Source organism: Limulus polyphemus, unplaced genomic scaffold, assembly GCF_000517525.1.
Source record: "Limulus polyphemus unplaced genomic scaffold, Limulus_polyphemus-2.1.2 Scaffold219, whole genome shotgun sequence".
NCBI classification, from domain to species: domain Eukaryota; kingdom Metazoa; phylum Arthropoda; class Merostomata; order Xiphosura; family Limulidae; genus Limulus; species Limulus polyphemus.
The window spans coordinates 70,938-95,426 of NW_013665829.1; the positions used below are offsets into that span (position 1 = coordinate 70,938).

The 24,489-nt window shown below is 32.4% G+C and overlaps 1 protein-coding gene across 1 annotated transcript in view; it reads left to right on the top strand.

Annotated features, from left to right (window-relative positions):
* The window catches only part of LOC106478506, a 64,689-nt gene that overhangs the window by 14,323 nt on the left and 25,877 nt on the right, over positions 1 to 24,489 (top strand). The window contains exons 6-12 of the mRNA XM_022382133.1: positions 272 to 455; positions 3,911 to 4,118; positions 11,048 to 11,172; positions 19,940 to 19,997; positions 20,583 to 20,592; positions 23,078 to 23,195; positions 24,112 to 24,211. Of these exons, the coding sequence (XP_022237841.1) occupies positions 272 to 455; positions 3,911 to 4,118; positions 11,048 to 11,172; positions 19,940 to 19,997; positions 20,583 to 20,592; positions 23,078 to 23,195; positions 24,112 to 24,211 (803 nt within the window). The remainder of the gene's footprint in view (positions 1 to 271; positions 456 to 3,910; positions 4,119 to 11,047; positions 11,173 to 19,939; positions 19,998 to 20,582; positions 20,593 to 23,077; positions 23,196 to 24,111; positions 24,212 to 24,489) is intronic.

Consider the following 24,489-nt stretch of genomic DNA (forward strand, 5'->3'; position numbering starts at 1 on the left):
TATATATATATATATATATATATATATATATAGTTACTAAAGTAGAAAAAATGCAAAACCTTTTGTTGTAGTTTTAAGATATTTGTCGTGATGTGTGTATGTTCAAGTTTCTTTTTATTAGTAACTTGTAATGCAGACAGCACACTTACAACTTGCTGAAGAACTGTCTAGACATCTAATAAGTAGACATAACAACTTTCAAGTCTTCTGACATCAGTGACCTCTTGTAAGTGACTGGCTTTTATTAAATTTTTAATTGGTTTTCCCACAGCTTGTGGAACTTGGCGAGAGGAATGTGCAAGGAGGTTGAAGTGCCTGCTGGAAAATATGCCTTTTGTAAACTTCAACCTTTTAAAGTACTTCTCACAGTTTTTGCAAGAAGTTGCTAGCTATGAAGATCAAAACAAAATGGGACCATTAGCTCTTGGTATTGTTTTTGGACCAAACATTTTCAGGCTAGTTTACTGTACATTATTTATTTTAAAATTTTATTTTTCTATTAAAATTGACTAGATTTTGTATTTCATTTTCATATTTTGTTGCTTAATTATATATATATAATATAAGTTTGATGAGTTGTTTATTGCACACATTCCACAATAACTTAAGAAATTTTTTTTTTTGTCTTTATCAAGTGTTTTTAAGAAATTGTGTTTATTATTAAAGCTATGTAAATGAAGACTATTTTTGGAGGTTGAGGAGGACAATATTTTAAATATTTTACAGTACTATTTTAGTGTAGCTATAAAACTTGTAAATATATATAAAAAAGGTTTTTGATTATTTGGGATTCCATTATGTTAATTTTGAATAGTTAAGAACTTTATGGTTTTTTAAATGTAAAATTTTGAAATAAATTTATGTATATACATCACTTTCAAAGTTTATAGTAGATAATACTTCACAAAGTTTTTTATAGTCTTTGATGTGAAAGGTATAAAGTCTTAATTATGTTTTATGAATTTTTGAGTCCTGGGGTGCCAACTACATGGAAAAAAATTGAGTTTCCTTATATTTTTACTCAAAATGGAACAATTTCAGAATTTTTAATTTTAACATTTATTACTTACTAGCTGTAGTACCATTTGAATGTATTCTACATTGCATTGGTTTGCCTGTGATGTTTTCTTTACTTTTCTCACAATGAGGTCCTGCAATCAAATCAAGCTGCCCCGTGTTAAATTCTGTAAAACAGAATGGAACATTTATACTTGTAACATCATAGGAAACAGTATGGATGTTGTAGTGATGAAATATCTAATTTTATTGAAAACTATATGATGGTGAATGGGAATAGAAGAAAAAAAAGAGCAACAGGAAGAAAAATTTTAGTCTTTGTACCTGGAAAGTAATATAAAGTCATTTTCTCCTTCCTTGATGTTCAGGTTTTTGGGTATATGCATAAAAAGTATATCAATGTGAAAATTAATTTTGTAAGAAGAATCTGTTTCTCTTGTTATTAATTTTCTGATGACTTAAAGTATAAATTCAGTATAAATTTCATAAAGAATATATTATTAGTGAAAACTATATTGTTCTTTTTATATGTTTTATGTATAAAAAAAAGTTTGCTTAAAAGATCAATTTTGTAGGTTTGATTTTAATTTCACTCGAGCTGTGGTCAAAGGTTTGTTTGCTAGCCAGGAATTTGACAGAAGGTACACAATTTGATTTCTTGATTTGTATTATTCCTATTACTTAACCCTATCACCATGGGTATTGTTTACTGTGCATGACACAAGTTTTTAGTGTCTTACATTCAAAATTTTGTTAAACTACTTTTTGTTTGTTATATCAATTAGTATAGCATAAAATCTTAGCTAATAATCCATATTTTAATAATATATAAGTTTTAGGTTCTTAATTCTACAAGGCAATATTTTATAAAAACCCGAATTTCTCCTAGTGTCACACACGTGACACATTTTTTCTAGGTATATTCTCATCTCTATTTTACCCCCCCCCCAAACTATGAAATTAAACGTAAATTACTCACTATAAAATCATCATTGCTCAGACAAACCATAATTTTTTATTGCCTTTAATTTTGTTTGGTTACAGAGCTATCAAACAGAAAATTGGACCCCTCCTGCCACACCCACCCGTCATAACCTCTCTTCCAGGTTTTGTTAATAGTTTTATTTTACGTGTAATTATACATTACCTATAACCAAAAAAAAGCAAAGGTTTTCATCTTTCAAATGATGTATTGATAATGTGTTCTGAACAGATAAGTGTTAATTTCATGTATAATACACAGTTCATTCCCCTGGGAAGGTTAATGACTAGCTTGAGTGACTTTGTAATGACTCTTGTCACATAGTTAGAAAGCTAGAAAAATTTGGTGAGTTAGGGGAAATTGTCTATTTTTTGCCTGCTATTAGTCTATGTTCTTTGGTGCATTATTTAATTAAATAAAAAATATTTAGTGCATTACTACCATAAAAAAAGTAGCATTAACTGTCACCAAAATTTGACAGCAAGAAAAAATAAGATTAGATAAGTACTTTATTTTTGTTTTTCATTTTTATTCTTTTTTAATTATTGTAAAAGTAACTAAAATGTAAAAATAGGGATCTTTTTAGGTTAGTTAAGATTAGATTAGGTAAAATATATAATAATAATATAATAAAAATGTGAGTAGCTCATAGTAGTTCATGGGTAATGCAATTTGATAGCTTAACATGAGATGCACATTCTCCTGAGTGATTTACAACTTATAATGGCAGAGATAGTAGTTAGACACTGTTCAAAGGGCAATAAAACAATAAAATGTAATTATAAATAGCTGTACACTGTTATGGGTTGGAAGCTACTTAGGATAAACAAATATAGTTTCAAACTACATTTGAAGTCATTCTAGAGAGAAAAAAGATGGTAATTTAGATTTATTTTTATTTTTTTGGGGGGGGGGGTGGTTATGAGGTCAGTCAAGTTGACCAACCTTGTATAGAGTTAGGGTAGAGAAAATAACAGATAAAAAATTGAAATGTATTTAGGCTTTAGAGATTACACCAGTGAAATTTTAGTTTTTTGAGAGGAAGAAAAGTATTTTTAATCTTAACATGAAAATTACTTTGCACACGGACTATTCAAAACAAATACTCAATATATTCATGGACAATCTTTATTTTATTTTATTAAAAATACTTCACTAAAAATATTATATTTTGTATGTGAAAGACTTATAATATTAACTGAAAGACTGCCAAATTTTGTGAAGATATACACACTATATTGAAAGTTAAAAGAACGAAATTTATAAAGACTTTAAACAAATACAAAGAGGTCATGTGTTTGGTCAAATTGACTGAGTTCATGTCGAAAGAGTCAAACAGAAGCTGTTTTATTATATACCAAGTCATTATACATAGCATTTCTTTATGGTACCACTGCATGCAAGGAAGCAGGATATTATGTCACTGGGGAGGTACCTAAAGTGGCTATAATGTTTTAGTAAAATATGTACTGAATACCTAGTGTACAAGACCTTGTGAGAGAAGAGTTATGGTTGAGCCCCTGCAATGCAAGCTTACTGTATGAGTATTGCAAGCGACATCAGTCATGTGTACATAAATAATGTGTTTTTATTTTTATTTAAGTCATAAGAACATGTTTACAGTTCTGTATAAACTACATGTGATTCTTTTATTCCATTTATATCTGTTACCTGTAAGATATTAGAATTTTCAATTTAATATAAACTAGTAGCTGTGGTGATGGTCACTGGTAAATTATGCAAAGTAGTACTATCAGAAGTTAGATCTTCATTACAGCCCTACATTTTACACTCACTTTGTTTTTCATTTGTTCTTTGGCATCAAAGATTTGAAAAATCTTGAGATGTTATTTCTATAATGTTTTCACAAATATTACCATTATTGCTGAAATTGATATTTCTTTGTTACAGATTTTCTGATGATATGAAAGGCATTAAAGATCAATCAGTGACTAGCCAAGTTATTGGATATTTTATTACTGACTATTATGCGATATTTGATGTTGACTCTGAAGTCTATTTTCCAAAGACTTCAGGTACAAAGCAGGAGAAGGAACCACTGGAGATAAAGAAAAAATCTTCAAAGCTGTTGGCTCCTACAGATTCAGAAAAATCCAAGGTAGATTTACATGATTGTTAAAGGTTTTAGATTAGCTGGTTTTCCAGGATAAAATTTAAACTACTTTCAAGCAATAAGAATAATTAAAATAATGAAGGAGTACTTACTTTTGCAGATTATGTGTAAAGTTTATAAAGGCTGTGACAGCTTATTATGAAATAAATAAAACAAAGAATAAAACAAAACAGTTTCATAAAAACAACAATGCTACATTAAAAAAAGATTGATGACAAAGTAAAGGTAGAAAAAAAAATGTACCTCTTAAATTTCAGCTTTTTACTTTTTTTTTAAAGTAAAGTGAAATATTTTGGAAGGGAGTATTAAGTACTTTATAAACATATATCACCTAATCAGATGACTGTCATGCACAGTATATTACTTACTGTAGATGAAGTGATCGAACTAACATTTTGGGCATTCAAGCTGTGTAATTCTGTGGTTAAAATGTTTGATCAAAGTTTTTTCATTAAATGTGTTACTAATATTTGTCTGTGAAACTGTAACACAAAAGATACTTTAAAACTCAAGCATTTATAAAGAAAACCCTTATAGGTTTTACACTTGTGATTACACTCATGTCTACACTTTAATTTGGGTTTTGTATGATGTGTATGGTTTCACTTTTGTATATATGGATTCAAGTCTGAAAATAAGTATAAAAGATAAATTACAGTGAATAATAGCTTAACTATAAAATAAGTTTATTTAATGTCTTAATTGAAGTGTATTTATTGAGGGGAAAATGAAACATACTGTATGTATCAAAAATAAAAAGCATATGATTGATGTTATATATGAGAACCCAAAAGTATTCACTTTAACAGTCATTACTTGGAGTTGATAGATCAATTTGTTAGTCTTTTTTTTTTCCTTGTAAAATTTTGTAACAGATGTCAAAAATAACTTGTTACAAAGGCTCTAATTGTAGAGGTCTTACAGAGTTACTGACCTTTAATTCACAAGGATACATTTTATTTTAAAATTTTTATGTATGTCACTTACTTTTTGGATTCTTGTAATCACCACACTTTAATGAAATATATCTTGTAAGTATTTAATAATGATCTGTGTTTTTACAGTGTAAATTTCACATGCATCTGAAAAAGACAGTTGCTAAGAAGTCAATTTTTTTTATGTTTGTATGTATCTTGTCCTATGTTCATTCTATTGCTGTTTTAGAATAACCTGTGTGAGGTTAGTTGTTGTGTCTTAAATTATTCTTAGTTTATAAGCAACTTGTATTAATTTTACTAGTAGAAATGCCACCCTACAGGTGGCTGCTTGTGCTAGTAATTACTAATCATAGTATTCATATCTAATTCTAAAAAATTGTAAAAAAAGTGAACATTTTCTAAAAAGTATTTTTTTCTGGAAAGTACTGCATGGGAAAAGTGTTCGGTTTGTGCAATTTATTGCATCAAAATGATTCAATGTATAGAGCTCAAATTTTACTGATATAAACAGTTATGATTCTATATATTAAAATTGCTACCCTTTATTGAAAAAATAACAGTTTTTGTTATATTTCCAGTTTTTTAGTACTACATCTAAATATTAGATCAATAAAGATATAAACCAACCCTCATGTACAGTCCTAGTGAAAGTCGTGTTCTTGTTGTGTGGGAGAGTACTTTTATTTAAGATTGTGTTCTGTTATAAAGAAATAGTTATTGCACATACCATAGTTATTTTTCAAATTGTCTGAATCTTGAATACCCAAAGAGTGAATTATTTTATGGATTTTTGTTTATGGTGCCATTCAATGGATGGCGCCACATTTCATAGGACTCAATCACCACTTCTGGCATTAAGATCTTGTTGTATTTCAGCACAATTTTTTTATTGGATTCTCTTCTTATAAGTTTAAAACACACCCTAGTAATACAGAAAAGTCTTTAATCAATCAATATTTGATCTCTGCATCAATATTATCAACATGTTGATGTTTGAAGACTTTTGTGTAGTTTTCGATACATACATAAATACTGACATATACGCTACATCCATTATAGTAAGAAGAAGATAGAACCAGTTTACTGCTCTGATAGATTGATTAAATTTGCCAAAGGATAGTTTGTCACAAAGGCCTTTTTTTGCCTGTGCATAAATTGAATATAATTTTTCATAAAAGTATTGTCATGTGTCCTATGAAGAAAAATAACATGCACTACCTCACCTTATGACCCAGTCCAAGAAAGTGGATGGGTCTAGCCATGAAGGCATGGACTGACAATCATTTAACTATCTTGATCTTTCTGGTTGTCTGAATTTTAACCATGATCTCCATGTGTTGCAGCAAATGTCACTGAGGTTAATGTTTGTCTTTGTATCCCAAATACTACAGGACAAAGGCAGTATTGGTACAACATCCCACCATCCTAGTCACAAATTCCACAAGGCAATGTCAGTATGGACACAACATCTCACCATTCTAGCCATAAATATTACAGGACAAAGTCAATATAGGCACAATATCCAACCATTTTAGCTCTAGACCTTGATATTCAGAATCATGATATTACTGGCTACATGGCATTAGTGCTTCTGTCATATAATACAAATAATGAGTATGTATTTGACTTTGCATATCTGGATTGTTTTCTTTTGAAGATATATGTTCCACTGATCACAAGCTTGTTGGTAAACACCTTGGGTGATGACATAGAAATTGCTAGTCCAACATTCATTGAATATTCATTAAGCATCATCATTCACTGATATCCATGGTGTCCATTTTATGAGATGTTGATGATATCTTTGTACTCTATGCTGCATGTCATTGGGTGTGTGCAACAGTAAAATCATTCTTCTATAAATCATCACCTGCAGAATCAGTTTTCAGAGGAGCCTGAAGTGTATTACACAAACTGTGTTTACATCATTACCATTATATGGGATCTGAGAACTTGGCTTCACCTGGTCAACATTATCCATGTTTTAATATGGTCCTTTGCATAATTAACAAATCATCTCATCTTTGTGATGAGGCCCAAGTTGTTTGCTTCCATTGTTGTATTATGCTTTGAATTCTGTGGTGGAAAAATCAAGCATTTTGGTTGGTTAACCCATGGTGTCTCTGAAGCCATGGTCAGTGATGATGAGATCCCTCTCATGTAGCCATAATTGCAACTCAGCAATATTGTTCATCAAATGGCTGTCCAGAATGAAGCCATCATTGTTGTGTCCATCAACATAATATAGCCACAGAACCTCAAGGATGTTCTCATTGGCTCCAGATACTACCATAGATTTTAGTAGCAGCCTATATTTGTTCATGCTAAATGAGTGGCAGTGGAAGATGTAATTGCCACTTTTCTTTGTATAAATCTGTGTTCCATCAGCCTCTGTTGTTGGAACATTTTTATTGCCACATGACAGTATATGCTTCACAAGCGTTCTTCTCTGATCCTCTGTAAACTGTTCCTTGGACATATGTTCTAAACTAAGATGTTTGGCACAAATCATGATATAATTGCACACTTCAAGTTCCTCTAATGATGATGTTCAAACACTATTTGAAATTTACCAAGAACATAGAAAGACATACCTGTATGCAGCTTTTTATTGTTTAGGAGAAGTGCCAAACATGCTGAACAGCTAGTAGTTTTTCTATGTCTTTATCATAACATTTGAGTTAACAAAATTGATCCTTTGTGATTCCTGTTGGATTTTTGTTTATCGCAACCATTCAAGCTATCCTGAATGTGTGTGTGTATGATTATCAAGAAGCAATGCCACAAGTTTTCTCTTTTTCCAATGCTTCATACATAACAATTAATAAATCAAGAATATTGCTTCTGTTGAAACCAGCTATTGTAAGTACTTTGAATTTCACACTTTGATTTGTGAGATATTTTGCCATGTATATATGTTTATCTGGTTAGGATGGCTTGACTATATTTTAGCTCTTGAATAAACACTTTCCATGTGTCAAATAAGACTGTGTTATGAACAGATGTATCTATTTCAAACTTCTGAGTGGTTAGTTAGGGCATGCTTCATCATGTGCAGTGACATCTAGACCATCATGTTGTTTAACATATTTGTGCTTCATGAATGTTCTGTGACAGGCATTGCATATAAAGGAATCTTCAGGAAACTGTTGATCATACCTTGCTTTCTTTCCAAGGAAAGCATGCAGTTTTATAGATCATCAATCTTTATTAGTTGTTATTCTCTTTGTAAAGTCAGTGCATGTGTTATGGCTGTTTTTTGTGGTGGCTATGTTTCATGTGTAAGAGTTTTCACTCCAATTTAGGTCTGGGTTGTGTTCTTGGCATGATTGAAGTTACTAAAATCAGAATTATATTTCTTTCACTTTTCAGTTTTCAATAGCTTCATTTGCTACAAAACATTTGATGTTTCAGCAGGTCAGCAGCTGGGGTTAGATCTTGCTCCCATGCTAATCATGTAGACGCCTTTATCTCTATCTCTGGATGCTTCTTCAGGGTTGCAGTTCAATCAAAAAACATGCTCCCAAAGTTGTGTGCTGATTCTGATATCCTAAAGGATACTTTCACTCAAAAACCAAATGGCATGCTCTGTGCAGTTCGTGTTTCACCTAGATAGGATCTGTTTTGGATGCTTCTCTGGTGAGATGGAGGCAGAGAACTCCTATGGAACAGTCCAGATAATGAGCATGTAAAATCTTGTAAACCAAAGATATTTTGGTATATGTTAGGTATACTCATAACTTATTTTGAGAACCATGGATAACACTGCTTAAGGTTTGATTACACCACTTGGTCATATCTAAATGGCATAAGGCTTAACTTCATATGACTGAGCCCATTGATTGAAAGGCATCACTAGCCAAGACCTGGTATGCTCTTAAAAAATTAATAATTATTTGGAAAAATATATTTATTTTTATTGAGCATTTAATTTAATTTTGGAAAATAATTTAAATACAAAAAGATGTTATAGCATTCTATTTTATTGCAAATATAGGTCTTAAAAATTTTGTTGAATTTTTGGTGTCTTTGTATAAGTTAAAATAAGAAAGACCATAACTGAAAAAAAACTACTGACTTGCAATTGGTTAGTTTTGTAACTTACAGATGTTTTTTTTATTAAACTATTATTATCAGTAGAAATAGTTTTCAGAATATAATGTAAAAAATTCCATACAGTTGTATAGAATGTGATAAACACACGTTTTCTTGGGCATACATTTCTTAGATTTTAACCCTCTCGCCACGGCTTTCTGTCTCTGCACATGAGGTTTTAGTGAGTTACATTCAAAATTGAATTAAACTACTTTATTTTCATGGTATACCAATAAATATAACATAAAAACGTAGCTAATAATCCTTATTTTAATAGTATACAAGTTTTAAATTTTTACTTTTATAAGGCAATATTAAAAAAAAAATTCGAATTTCTCCTAATGTAAGAATTGTGACATTTGCTCTCTAGGCATCTCCTCTTCTCTAATTTATTTACCACCCCTCCAAGAAGTACGAAATTTAACATAAATTACTTATTATAATATCATCATCACTCAGGTGATGCCTTCAATCTTATTTGGTTACAGAGCCATGAAAGAGACAACAAGACCCCCTCCTGCTATGCCCATCTGTCACATTTTGTCATTCAGAAACTGCCACCAGTTCTTTCTGACATTCAATACTATATTACTTATAACCAATAGAAAGCCAAGGTTTTCATCTATCAAATGATGTATTATATTATGCTGTTTTCTCTACAGAGAATTGGCAGTTTATCTTCCAGTTTTATCTTTATTCCCATGGTAAACACATTGATAGGCTTAGCTGAATTCCTAACATCTGTTGTTGCACAATTAGAAAGCCAGAAAAATTGTAATAGTTATGGGACATTGTTTGCTTTTTTTTGCACATTATTATTTTGTGTTTTTTGGCATATCATGTAATTAAATAAAAAACTATTTAATGCAGGACTACCATTAGTATAAAAAAGTAGGGTTAAGTGTCATCAAGAGTCAACAGCAAAAAAAAAGAAAACCCAAGTAAGTACTTTTTCTTTTTTTTCGTGTATATTTTTTATTTATTATTATCAAAATAACTAAGTGTAAAATAGGAAACTTTATGTTAGTTAAGGTTAAATTAGGTGAAATAAATAATAACAATAATAATATAATAAATTTTGTTATGAGGTATACTCACAAATAGCTCGTGCATAATGTAAGTTGATAGCGTAACGTGAGCTGCATTTGCTGAGTGACTTACAACTTATAATGGCAGGAATAGTAATTAGACAGGGTTCAAAGGACAATAAACCAATAAGATTTAAGTATAAATAGATATGTGCTATTACGAGATTAAAGCTACTTAGGATAAATGAATGTAGTTTCAGGTTTCAATTTGAAGCCATTTTAGAAAGAAAAAAGGGTAATTTAGATTTATTTCAATTTTTTTTGGTGGTTACTTGGTGAGTAAAATTGACCAACCTCGTATAAAGTTTAAGATAGAGAAAATACCAGATAAAATTTAAAGTTTTACAGAAAAAAACCCCATTTAAAATGTATTTAGGAGGTTTTAGAGATTCTATGAATAAAATATGAAATGTTTGAGATGAAGAAAAGTATTTTTAATCTTAACATGAAAATCACTTAGCACTATGTAGAAATACTATCTAGATTCATGGAGAAATCTTTAGTAAAAATACTTCATTGAAAAATCTGATTTTTTGTGTATAAAAGGCTTGTAGTGTTTACTAAAAGTCTGCCGAATTTTGTGAAGATACACCAATTGTATTAAAAGTTACAGTATAGAAACTATAATGAGTACAAAAGTAGTTACAAGGTCAGTCGATTTGACAGACTTCGTTCTGAGAGAGTTAAAGGATTATTATTTTTATTTGGGTGTACTGCTTATTTATAGTATTACTAGAATTGCAGAATTGTGAAATATGCTTAATAACAAATGTGTTCTTTTTTTTTTTTTTAGACACTGTCTATTATTTCAACTCCAGTTAGCCCCTCTGTAGCATTTGAACCATTGTCTATTGTTATACCCCCTTTGGAGAAATATATTGCCCAAGAAAAACAGATCCCCACTTTGGTTGTGGACAGGTAAATTGATGTAGATTTTATTCCCTGAAGTAACATATTTTTGATAAACTCTTTTTTTATTTATTTTTTAATGAAGTGAATGAAGAAAATCATCAAAACAACAAAAAATGTCTTTTTCTAAGTGATTTAATAAACACTTCCATAAATAGAATATAAAAACAATATTTTATTCTTCTGTGGGATTAGTTTTAGCTTTTTATGCCTAAAAAGTTTCATCTTTTATCATTAAGCTTATTGTCAATTTTAACAAGTTTTAGCTCAAAGCTAAACAAAAGAAATTCTTTTACTTAAAAATAAGTTGCTTGTACGTTTTTTACACAATTAAAGAAAACATTATCATAATTTTGTTGTATATGATAAAACTAATGCACGATAATTATACCATTAAGTGAAAAATCTGAAATTTCTAGGGTAATTTTCACAACATTAGCTAAAACCAATATGTTAAAATTCAGTGTTCTGCTTTTCCCTGTAATACTAATGCTATTACTAGTTTGGCTTATTTTAATCCACACTTGGCATTGAAGTACATTTTTATTTATGGTTTTACCTTATATAAAATATCTAGTATATGTAATTTAGCATATAACATGTTTAAGGTGGTTTAAAGTTTTATTTCTTCAAAATATTTGTAATCATGGTTGATGGTTTACATGTTGTACTATTGTTATCTTGGTTAGTAAACTATATAGTAACCTATGTCTAATTCTTAATTAGTAATTTTTTTACTAGTCCAATGTTAAAATAAATAACTACTCTATTTTCCTCCATAACTATAAACAACATAATTCCTAAAGGACTTGAAGTATATTACCTGTCAACACCCCATAATATCAAAGACTAATTCTGGAAGTTAGTAAAACATTGATTGAAGATAAGATCAAATATCACCATATAAATAAATATAAATTCTGAAACACACTCTCCTTCGCTCCCACTTTAGCTTTATTCTGATGAAAGGTTCTCTTCTTTGCCTGTCTGAGCATTGATATGAATTCTGCCTCACTAGCTCCAGTCTTTATAACTCACTAAACCGTCCCTAGTAATTCTAATCTAGTGACTTTCTCCACCTAGGTCAATGCGCTCTCTATACCCGAGCTCTATATAAGCTCCCTATAATTATTTATTATTCACTTGTTCTCTACGACAAAAATTATGAAGACAGTATTACGTCTTTACCGTGGGTTTCCCATCAGCATTTTCTTTGGAATTATTTTAGATCTTTTTCATGAGGCTTGAGTTTATTGTTTATTTTCTTGAATTTACAATAAAAAAAATTGTTTTGAGACATTTTTTTAATACGAATACTCGTGTTCATGTCTCAGACTCAGAGTCGCCTGATGTCCCTCCTCTACCACCTCACGAGTCTAATGTTACCCGGGCATCGGGCAGGGGTCACCTTTTGCAAATGATACACAGTTCTCGTATACACAGAGAGCTAGAGTCTTACATGTAGTCTGATGTTTTTTCTCGTGTTGGCTCTGAGGATGAGTTTGTGGAAGATCAAAGGTAGACTAGTGTGAATTGAGACTCTATTTTTCCAGCACATTTTTTTGCTCAACCAGCTACTCATGAATCTTGGATGGACATTCTGCCTCCTGCACCCTTTTTACAGCTAGTACTGTTTGTAATGGTTTAAGTATCCCTCCTGTGGTTTATGAATCTTCACATTCTTTATTGGGAGAAATTAGTTCATATGATTACCTGGTCCTTCCACCTTCACAAGACATTGCTGTGCATGTAAGGAGATTTGCAGATCAGTTGAGGGAGGGTGCTGCCATGCCTTTTCCTCCTCATTTATTGGATCAGCATGTCTTGGCTTTCCATCATATGGATAATCCTTATTTGAACTCTCAGAGGTTAGACCTTCTACTTCCTATTTGGGGCTCTAGACAAGATACCACTGTTAATATTAATCAATCTCAGTTTTCCAGAATTCATCTGTCACTTACAACATAGATCCCCTGCTCAAATTTGGAGGATCTTAGTCATTTATTGACTTCCACTTTGGTTAGGTTATCGGCTTCTGCTCTTTCCTTGGTGCCCTGCAGTGACACAGCGGTATGTATGCAGTCTTACAATGCTAGAAACTGGGTTTTGGTATCTGTGGTGGGCAAAGCACAGATAGCCCATTGTGTAGCTTTGTGCTTAATTTTACACAAACATACAAACTTTCCTTGGTATCTTGGTTGGTTTGTTCCTGGGATCTTTTGGAGAGAGATGCCTTAATGGAAAGAGTTTGTCTTCCTACATCAGCCCTTAGAGATCTCAGAGAAGATCCATTTCTCAGTCTATTTTTGCATGAATTCCGAACTCCATGGAATCTTGAGTAGATGTGGCCCATCTATATTCTTCACTTTCTACACTAGCTTCTCAACTGTCCAAAAATTCTTCTACAGGATGGTTTATTAAATCTCCCTTTTGAGTTTACAGACCTCCTGCTTTAGTGCCACAATCCATTAGAACACAAGGGCAATTTCGATCTTACTAGCGAGGATCCTCCTCTAGAGTGGAGCACAGATTTCATTATCAGTGACTACCTTATGGTGTTAGGTCCTGTGGGGTCTCATCTCAGAGGGTTCTTGTCAGTATGATAGACATTCACCACAGATAAGTGGGTCATTCAAGTTCTCAGGAGCTGATTAGTGATTAAGTTCAAGTCTCCTACTCCTCTGTCTCTCATACCAGTTGGATTTCCACTCCTCAAGGACCCTCTAACTTCTTATTATCATGCAAAATCCCTCCACGATCTTCTGCACAAAGGGGCCATAGAGTGCATCACCTTCTCTGTCAAGGGATTTTATTCTTGGTTGTTTGTAGGACTGAAAAAGATGAGTGATTGATGACCAGTCGTAGACTTTTCTCATCTCAATCAATTCCTCTTTTTTACCCTTTAGTGGCTCTTTTCACCCAGACTATGTAAGACAAAATTTGATGTTGCATATGCCTACCTTCATATCCCAATCACAGAGTCTTGAAGGTGTTATCTCTGTTTCATGCAAACAGGTTTTTCAGTTTCATGCTGTACCATTTGGTTTTGCATCTGTTCCATATGTTTTTTGCCAGATAGTTATAGCTTTTTCAGATCATCTTCATTCTGCATTCACACTCACCATTACATGGATGACTGGCTTCTTCTCACTTTTTGGCAAAACTGCACACTCAAACCCTATTATCAGAAGCTGCAAAAGTAGAGTTTCTTATCAAAAACAGGAAATCTGTTCTTACTCCGACACAGTACGTCATCCAATTAGGGGTGTTTTCCCATTCCAGACTAAGCCAGGCCCAACCTTCTTTTCTATTCTTTCAAGCCATGGAATAGGTATTTCTTCAAATACAGTTGTCTTCTTCTCCACAGGCACACACAGTTCTATCTCTTTTTGGGGATGTGGGCATTCTTGGAATCACTCATTCCTTTAGGTCAAGTCCACATGAAAGCCCTTCAGTGGTTGTTACGGAATCAGTGGAACATTTGCACAGATGCGCTGCATTGTCCAGTAATACTGTTGAATTCCAGTTTGCTGGATCTCAGCTGCTGGTTGAAGAGGGACAACACAGCAGTAGGTATCCCTGTACCACCCTCATGGCCAGATATACATCTGTTCACAGATACTTCTCTTCAGGGCTAGGGTGCTCGTATAGAAAATATGGAATTCAAGGGACTTTGGAAAGTAGAGGAAGCTTCTCCCCACATCAATCTATTACAACTTTTAGCAGTTCAATTAGCTATAACTCAGGGTCTCGATTTTGTTCTGAGGGAACTGGTAATTCTTCATTTGGACAATTCCACAGTGCTCGCGTATATTTCAAAGCAAGAAAGCACTCACTCCAGATCTGTCTTTTTTCGACCAGTGAATCTTCTCCTTTGGACACACAAGCACTAGATTGTTCTCTTTGCTTGTCATGCTCCAGGGGTAATGAATCTAGTGGCTGACCAATTATCTTGCCCCAGCAGAGCTCTTCCTATGGAATGGATGCTTTTTCTTCAAGTTTTTTGTTGGATCTGCTCTTGTCTTGGGACATCACAGATTGAGGCTTTTTCTACACATTAGAATGTTCAGCTCCTGTCGTTCTGGTCTCCAGTACCTTACCCTCTGACTTTGAGAGTAGATGCTGTCAGTCAGGATTGGACAGGTCTTCATCTCTATGCTTTTCTTCTGCTCTCCAAAGTTCTGGCACTGATTTACTCCATGTCCTGTTGAGTGCTTCTGGTGGCACCATATTGGCCAGGTCAGTTCTGGTTTTCTCTCCTTCAGTATCTTCAGCAGTGTCAACCTCTTCCCCTTCCTCCTTGACCATCTCTCTTATGTCAGCCCTGGTCAGAAATTTTTCACCCAGTAGTCAGTGTTATTTGACTTCACGCTTGGCTTTTATATGGTCCATTGCACGACTTCAGGGATTGACATCTCAAGTGGCATCCTTATTAGCACATTCCATTTGGCATTCCTCTTTGGAAGTTTATCAAAGGAAATGACAAAGGTTTGGCATCTTTGTCTGTTCCTTGTATAAGACTGCCTTATCAGCTACTTTTCGTTTTTCTAAGAGAATACAAGTTTTTGAGTCCCCAGGTTTGTCATTACTTTTGAAATCATTTCGGGTTATCAGTCATCGTTGCTCTTTCCAGGTTCCTAACTGAGATATCACAGTGGTTCTCCATGCATTATCATGTCCACCTTTTGAACCTTTGGGGTCATGTTCACTATATCATCTTTCACTTAAAACATATTTTCTTCTGCTATTGGTTACCTGGCATTGACATTCAGATGTGTTTGCACTTCGTGTTCATAGGATACTGTACCATTCCAACTACATTCTGTTGTATCCAGACAAGTCCTCTGTACCTAAAACTGCAACAGTTAGAGTAGGAGATAAGGCTTTCTCTCTCTCTATTCATCTTCCTTCCATTTCTCATTTATAGGACTGCTTAGATTGTCTTTTATGCCTTTTTAAGGCTCTCCAATGTTATGTGGCATGCACTGAAACATTTCAGGGCTCATCCCACTGGTTATTTATCCATTGGGATCCTTTGGTATCAAATGACTTAACCCTGTCACTTTGACAAATTGGATTTGTTAGTTGGTTTGGATAGCTTGCTGTGGTCTTTCATTGGAGGATTGGAGACTTCTTAGGGTTTCATCTCATCAAGTTTGACTTATATCGATGTCCCTGGCAGCTTAGTTGTGTCATCTGATGTAGGAAATCATACAGGCTGGTACGTGGACCACATCTAATACATTATATTGCACTATTTACATTATTTATCAGTTTCCTTCTCTATGAGTTTCAGGTACTCCCCGTGGCTATTATAAACATCCCAGCTTGATTGTGCCAGTGGTGAGTAACTTCATTTCTTTTGTGCTATTATTTTCAGGGACCTTCTTGTCATTCTTATTTGGATCCCACTCAGTGGTGAGTTTTGCATGGTCAGATATCCTTTTACAAATCCTAAATTTGTGGTAACAAGTTCTGTTGTTATGGGGTGTTCCATAAGACTGCCTTGGCACTTTCTGAGTTGTGAACAATTGTTCTATATCACATATACAATACTGGATGGCCACTCATGGATTATCATGAGTAAAGCATAAAGGGACTTTATCCATCCCTGATAACCCCTTAATTGAACAAATCAGGGTTGGTTTGATTTTCAATATAGGGAACTTGGTTCACTTAATGCACTGACTTTGGAGCATCCTTCCTCAGGACTCCCCAATGTGAGTCCTCCCTCTCTTCTAGTGGAGCAAGGGAGCCTTACCACTCTGTTGTTTCCAGTTGCTGGAGTGGTGGACAGAGGTCTGTTCTTCTCTTTGTGTTGTTTGTACTCTTTATTCCTTTCACGGAGAAGAGGGTGAAGCTGAATACCCCTCCCATCCTTAACCCTGGATGGTTTTTTTCCCAGATGTCTGGTGGGGAGCCGATCCAGCCTATGTGGGAGCCTCCTCGTAATTCCAGTTCAGAGATGACATTTCGCTATCCATATGTGAGAATGTGGCCCTTCTTTTTGGTCATTCTTTTACTTTCCATTATCATGGAAGAGGGTCCTTGACTTCTTGTAATTCCACATTTGGAGCTTCACGTCTATAAGCCATTAGTTGAACTTTGTTTGTTCCACATCCTCCTCATAATTCCAGCGGCAGGAAGTGTTGCCTCGCCTCCCAGGTTGAGGAGTTAGGGGATTTCAGTTTGTAATTCTAGGCTGGATGATTTCTATTTCTTTAGGTTGTGTGAAGCGTAAATTGGCTCTGTAATTCCGAGTTTGGTTTGTTGCATTTTGTGCTTCTTCAGGTTGGAGTGAGGATTTGTCCACTTAGGTGTTGCTTGCCTTCTCTTCATAATTCTGGTGGCTCAACATGCAACATTCTGAAACTTTAAGGTTGGTTTCCCTTCATATTATATTCCTATTATACAATTATATCATATTGCAGTCCCCATGCCCTAGCCACTACACCTTGGATATAATTTCAACGACAAGATGTAGAACTCCATTTGTGTGGTTGTGGCCTGGATGAATCTCATGATAATGAACAATGTTAACTCTGTAGCCAGTTGGCCTTTACTACCCACGTTTAAATTTCACTTTATCTGGGCGAAGAGCATACCTGTTCCAGAAGTAGTGTGGACCCCACTAGTGTGCTTTATTACATCTCAATTTTGCACAGCTGTTTTTCTATGCAGATGCTTTCTGTGTAGATCTTGCCCTCACTGGCTCCTCAACCTGGTCAATGTGGGATTCTAGCTAAAGTGTTTGGGTCTGATAATCTTGCCAGCCTCAAAAAAGTGAATAAGAAAGAATAACGAGGAGCTTATATACAGATTGGGTGTAGCGGGCACATTGACGTAGGTCGAGAGAGTCACAAGATTAAAATCACTAGGAATAATATAGTTGGGTATAAAGACTGGAGCATGCGAGGTAGAATTCATACCAATGCTTAGACAGGCAAAGAAGAGATCTTTCCTTGGGATAAAGCTAAAGTGTGGGAGGAGGTTAGTGTTTTTCGGCAATACATTTGCGATATAGGAAAATTTAAACACAGAATTTGTAACATTAATAATCTATGTTAGAAGATAGTTAATACAACAGTCAAAATGAACTCCACCGAAAGAAAGATAAAAGAAGCCTTTGATATTCACTTAACTCTCAACTTAGAACATATGCAATCAGCAAAATCTGGATACCCCTGTTGAAAACAATGAAATAGTAGATTTAATCTCTAATAAGGGAGACCTGAAGATGGCAAGAGATTAGCAGCCTAAGTGTATGATAAAAACTAGTTAGTAAATTATTAGTATCTAAGTAACAATAATAAAACAAAAATTATTAATTAATGATTAGTCTTAGGTGATAGTATAGGCTACTAACCATGACAATGGTTTATATTTGATTGCCTCAACCTTAATGTAAGCACTTAGGTTTCAATATGATTTTGTTTTATGATAATATTTATAACGTATAGTTTTTCCATGGATGTTTACTGCAATAAGTAGAATGCTTTTTAATTAAACAAAATGGTGGTGCCTGATTTTATTTTTCTATCTGCCATTCTCTGTTCTAAAACAACCTACTTCATGATTAATTCTTATCTGCTTCTAGAAGTTGTGAATTCAACTACCCATCAGGTCATATAATGTCATTAATCTTGAGTTTAATTGAGATCTTTTTATGTAATTGAATAATGTCATTAAACTTGAGTTTAGTTGAGATTTTTTTATGTAATTGATTAATGTCATTAAACTTGAGTTTAATTGAGATCTTTTTATGTAATTGAATAATGTCATTAAACTTGAGTTTAGTTGCGATCCTTTTATGTAATTAATAATGTCATTAAACTTGAGTTTAGTTGCGATCCTTTTATGTAATTAATAATGTCATTAAACTTGAGTTTAGTTGAGATCTTTTTATATAATTGAATAGAGATTCCTTTTTTTTTGCAAGTAATATTGCATGTGATACATGTTAACATTATTCAGTAACTGTGCACAGAGAAATATGAAATAATTTGTATTATTGAAGAAAGTAGTTGTAATTGACTAGGCCAAGTAAAATAAAATGCATGTAACCTTTAGGCATACAATCTAGGTAATGAAGAGTATGAAAGTAGGCCCAAATTTATTTTAATTTGGAAAGAATAGAATTGTTCCATTTTATACAAAAGAAGTTTCCTCAGTCCTCTGTCATAGAGAGTCTTGCATAAAATGATTGTAATAAAAGTAAAATGACAAAAGTCTTACTGGTTGAAATTAAGTTTGCCAAAGCTTGCTTGAACAAATGATCAAAACATGCAAAAACATTATACCACACACAGAAAATGCCCCCCAGTGGCTTAGCAGTTATTCTGAAGACTTATAATGCTAAAAATTGGGTTTCAATAGAAATAGCACAGATAGCCCACTGTGTAGCTTTGTACTTAACAAAAACACAAAAATATATAAGCAAGTGTATCTTTTTCTTATTAATTTTTGTTGGTTTACTTTTCTGAATTGATGATATTTGGCTTTATTTGGAGATTGCTGTCTGTTTAATGATTAGTTCATAAGGAAATTTATGCACTTAGAAGCATATAGTGCAAGAAGGAAAACAAAAATTCCCTGCATTCATGATGCCACAAGAAAACTAACATTAAACCGAATTAATGATATGCTTCAAATATTTCACTTTGATCATGAAAGTATCAACCAATTAGCTTCTACTGTCCTAGTTTTTCTACTGTGTATAGGTTTCTATGTTAGATTTAGTTATCAAAGTATGTTATTATGAAAAAATCTTTTTTAGAGTTGGAGAAAATACCATTAGCCATAGAGTAGCCAATTATGTCTTTGGGGAACAAGTGTATTTTGGTAAAATGTGGTCCAACCCAGTATTAGGTGAAGGTTCTAGTAAGATGCCCAATCAATGTAATTATGAGTTGTCTTATTGGAAAAAACATAGCATTTGAAATCTAAAGAAACACTTGACTAAAACAAAAAGTAAATACAGATTACAATACAGTGACAACTGAACAACACAAAAATACTGTAACAACAGCTTACCAATCTGCAATTCCTTATTAAAAAAAACACTTAACTCAAATGTAAATATAAAAATATGGACAATGAACCAATAGCAACAAGGGATATGATCTGATGAGCTGCATTTCACCCTTTGTGTAGCTAAAAAATATAGTAAAAATTTGGAGAAAAAGTTTATAATGTTTGGTGTTTTTTCAACAAAGTACCCTATTAGAAGTGGTATAATTGTGTGGGTAACATTCTCTTAACAGGGTGAGTTCTTGGATAACTTTATAAATAAAATATAATGTTGCCAATCAACACAAGGTTTCACCACAGAAAAAAAAAAAATATATATATATATATATATATATCTATTATCTGAAAAACTAATACATGAAATTCATTTGTAATGTGCTACTGGTTAAAAAGACTTGGCTCTTGGAGAATATTTCTACATATTTGCATTTTTCTTCATCATTATCTAAAGCATGTAAGTAAATCTATTCTACTCTGATTCAGCATCACTGACCAATTCTGTTTGAACTGTATCAAATTAGTTCAAACAGCATGACAATAACTCCAGATATCAATCCCTATTAGGATTTTTAAGATGTACATAAATGTTAAATTCACCATTATACTCTTCTCCAAACATCTTTTATCCAATTGCAAACCATGGGCTAAAATCAAAACATCTTCTGACATCTTGCATGAGTCCAGACTATGTCAATCACATGTATATCACAGTTTTTGTTCCATCATTCATGGAACAGCTGGAGAGATTCTGACCACTGTTGAAGGAATTGATCAATTGAGACACAGTTTTCCATCTTCTACTTTTTTATATAGAATTGGATTATTAGTTTCATCCCTCAATCCGTTACTGTCTGTTTTGCAGCCAGCTTTTCCTAGCTGCAATCATATTTCTTTTTGTTTGCCACAGTTAATAATCTCTGATGACAGATGTCTTTTAACATCTGGTAAAAAACATTTGCTTTTAACTCTATCGCCACAGGCATCCTTTACTGTGCATGTCATGAGGTTTTAGTGACTTATATTCAAAAGTTTATAAATCTACTTTTTGTTTCATTATACCAATTAGAATATCATAACATCTTAGCTAATAATCCATATTTTAATAGTATATAAGTTTTAAGTTCTTAATTTTATAAGGTAATATTTTAAAAAATCCTGAATTTCCCCTGGGGTGACGCATGATACATTTTCTCTAGCTGTTTTCCTCTATTTTATCCGCCACCACTCCAATAAGTACAAAATTAAATGTAAATTGCTCACTATCAAATTATCATTGCTTAGACAATCAATAATTTATAGCCTTCAATTTTGTTTGGTTACAGAGCCATCAAATAGAAAATCAAACCCTCTTGCCATACCCACCTGTCACATTCTCTCTTACATTTAATTATATATTATATATAACCAATAGAAAGCCAAGGTTTTCATCTTTCAAATGATGTATTATATTATGTTGTTTCGTAATGGAGAGTTGTCAATTTCTCTGTTAGTACAAGCTTTGTTCCCATGGGAAAGGTAACGACTAGCTTGGATGAATTTGTAATGGCTCTTGTTGCATTGTTAGAAAGCCAGAAAAATTATGATAGTTTGGGAAAATTGTCTGCTTTTTGCATGTTATTATTCTATGTTCTTTGTTGCATTATTTAATTAAATAAAAATTATTTAGTGCATTACTACCATTAGTATAAAAAAGTAGGGTTAAGTGTCATCAACAGTCAACAGTAGAAAAAAGAATACTTGGGTAAGTACTTTATTTGTTGTTTTTATGTTTATTCTTTATTTATTATTTTAAAAGTAACTAAAATGTAAATATAAGGATCTTTTTATGTTAGTTAAGGTTAGATTAGGTAAAATAAATAATAAGGATAATATTATAATAAAAATGTTTCATGAGGCACGCATGCGAGCAGCTCATGGCTAAAGTAATTTCATAGCATAACTTGAGCTGTACATCACCCAAGTGAAACTTATAATGGTGTGAATAGTAGTTAGACATGGTTCAAAGGGCAATAAAACAATAAAATTTAATTATAAATAGATGTATACTATTACAAGATTAAAGCTACTTAGGATAAATGAATGTAGTTTCATGTTTCAATTTGAAGTCATTCTAGAAAGAAAGAAAAAGGTAATTTAGATTTATTTAGATTTTTTTTGGTGGTTATGAGGTTGATCAAATTGACCAACCCATATAGAGTTAGGGTTAAGAAAATAACAAATAAAATATAAAGTTTTCTTGAAAACAAACATTGAAATGTATTTAGGAGGTTTTAGAGATTACACAAATGAAATTTGATATTTTTGAGTTAAAGAAAAGTATTTTTAATTTCATCATGAAAATCGCTTTGCACATGGACAATTCAAAACAAATACTCAGTATATTCATGGTTAAATCTTTTTTTAGTTTATTTAATATACTTCACTAAAAACATGACTTATAATGTTTACTGAAAGACTTCCAAATTTTGTGAAGATATACATACTATATAGTATCAAATCTATAAAGACTTTAAATGAGTACAAAGAGGTCACTTGGTCGGTCAAATCACTGAGTCTGTGTTGAGAGAGTTAATATCAATGCTCTTACTAGATGGGCACTCATATTATGTCATTCAGACAGTTGTATATTTTGCATATGAAAAAAATCTAGTGTTTTTAAAATGTTATTGGGAAAGAGAGGTCCTTATAAAATGGCCAGTTAGTGTGATCAGTGTAATTTATTGAGAATATTTCCATCTGTTATAAGGTTTTATATGTTCATATGATTTGTAGGCTTCTGGTACATCTTTAAAATATTTTTTAATTGCTTTAGAACAGTATTTTTTAGCATCAGTGTAGTGTTTATTTATAGTAAATAGAGTGATGATATTTTAACTTTTTGCACAGTTCATTTGTCTCATAAAAGGAAGCATAAAGAACGTAGACCATCAGGAGACAAGCCAAAAAGTCCAAGGTCAAACTCTGAAGAACGTATTTTGGATTGGGGATCAAGTAGTGGAGATGTGATCTCCATTCGTCGTTGTAGTAGTCATGAAGAAATTGCTTATAATATATCAACAGGGAATGTACAAGACAAAGTAGATCATAAAAGGGTATTTTATCCATGTCTTGTGTACAAAAAAGACATCATTATTTTAACTCTGTAATTTTTCATATTAATCTTTATAAGTTTTATTTCTTAAAGTTAAATAATGTTAAACCATTTTTAACTTTATATTGACTAATCTGTCACCATATGAATAGAAATTGTAATTTTTGTATTATAAGTGCTACTACAGAACAGTTTAGGAAAAATAACATTTGTAAATTATTAACTTATAGGAATTGCCTCTACAATTTCTAATTTTACAATTGAATGTGATTACCTCATAAAAAAAGAGATAACACTCAACTGGAGTACTTCTGAAAGGTGGACCTTCTTTCTTCAAGGTTAAATGTTAAATGAGTTACATGTGTTATTGTGAACAACTTACAAATCTATGACTTTTATTCAGTGTCAGAATGTAATGTTGAAATATTAATCTAATGTTCTTGCCACTGATTAATGTGACCTTTCAGTTACTTTTGCCTCACTCTGTACACACAGACAAGCACAACTAATAACAAGATGCATTTGAAATAATCATCTCTTAACAAAATATACAGTGCAAGGTAATAGAGGATTGTCAATCTAAACTACACATGAAAAAATTAGAACATGTTAAAGATAATAAATAGTGACAACTAAAAGTTTTGTTAAAAATTATAAAAAGAAATGAATCCACAAATATTAAAGATAATAAAACTAACTCAAGGAATTAAAGGGTGATGAATGGGAAACAAACAAGTGGGGACCTGTGATGTCATAGTCAAGATTTATACCTTTAGGTTTAACTACTCAAAGCAGCTATCTAGTAATTTTTTAAATTTTCTTTCAAGAAGTAATGAGGAATATGTCTATATTCTGTCATATGAGAGACTTTTTTTTTTTAAGAACAATATATCATTAGTACAGTTAATTTTCTTGAACATGTGTAGAGTAGGTCATAGTTTGACATACTATTAAAATCATTGGTCAGAGCAGTATATTGCTGTAATATGTGTGTCATGATGTTATTAAAGCTTATGTTCTGTATTAACTTGTTATTCAAGCTTATATGTCATGATGTATTGTATAACTTAATGTATTTTAGTCTTATATATGTATATATATATATATATATATATATATATATATATATATACTATACTATAGTAGTAATACTATACTTATTAGTATATAGTAGTAGTAAAGTAAGTAAAGTAAAGGTAAGGTAC